General features: G+C 56.9%; 1 protein-coding gene across 1 annotated transcript; it reads left to right on the forward strand.

Annotated features, from left to right (window-relative positions):
* Window positions 1–11: 11 nt before the first annotated feature.
* IE81DRAFT_369514 (hypothetical protein) lies at window positions 12–350 on the forward strand (the record flags this gene model as incomplete). The annotated part of the gene is made up of 1 exon (XM_025517251.1): window positions 12–350. A coding segment is annotated over one exon (221 nt), but the record flags the coding sequence as incomplete, so codon positions are not given.
* Window positions 351–548: the final 198 nt, after the last annotated feature.

Here is a 548-nt window from a genome sequence, read left to right on the forward strand (position 1 = left end):
GCGATACAAGTCGACGTCTGCTCGCACTCAACGTGACGAAGCGATACAGTACACGTCTGCTCGCGCTCAACGTGACGAAGCGATACAGTCCACGTCTGCTCGCGCTCAACGTGACGAAGCGATACAGTCCACGTCTGCTCGCGCTCAACGTGACGAAGCGATACAGTCCACGTATGCTCGCGCCCAACGTGACGAAGCGATACAAGTCGACGTCTGCTCGCACTCAACGTGACGAAGCGATACAGTACACGTCTGCTCGCGCTCAACGTGACGAAGCGATACAAGTCCACGTCTGCTCGCGCTCACTCGTACAAAGGTTTGCGACGACGCATCACAATCAAAAGCAGTGATACAATTACTTTGCGGACGACAAAGACTAGTGTTGTGCTAGAAGTTTGAAGAAAGGCAAAGGGCGCCCGAGAGCGAGGCGAGGTTTTGAGTGTGGAGGGGACGATACGAGAGAGCAGAGCGCGCGCGCCGTGAGGGGTGCGAAGAGTTGATGTCGACGAGGCGGACGTTACAAGAGCAGAGCGCGCGCGCCGTGAGGG

Source organism: Ceraceosorus guamensis (assembly GCF_003144195.1).
Source record: "Ceraceosorus guamensis strain MCA 4658 unplaced genomic scaffold IE81scaffold_172, whole genome shotgun sequence".
NCBI classification, from domain to species: Eukaryota; Fungi; Basidiomycota; class Exobasidiomycetes; order Ceraceosorales; family Ceraceosoraceae; genus Ceraceosorus; species Ceraceosorus guamensis.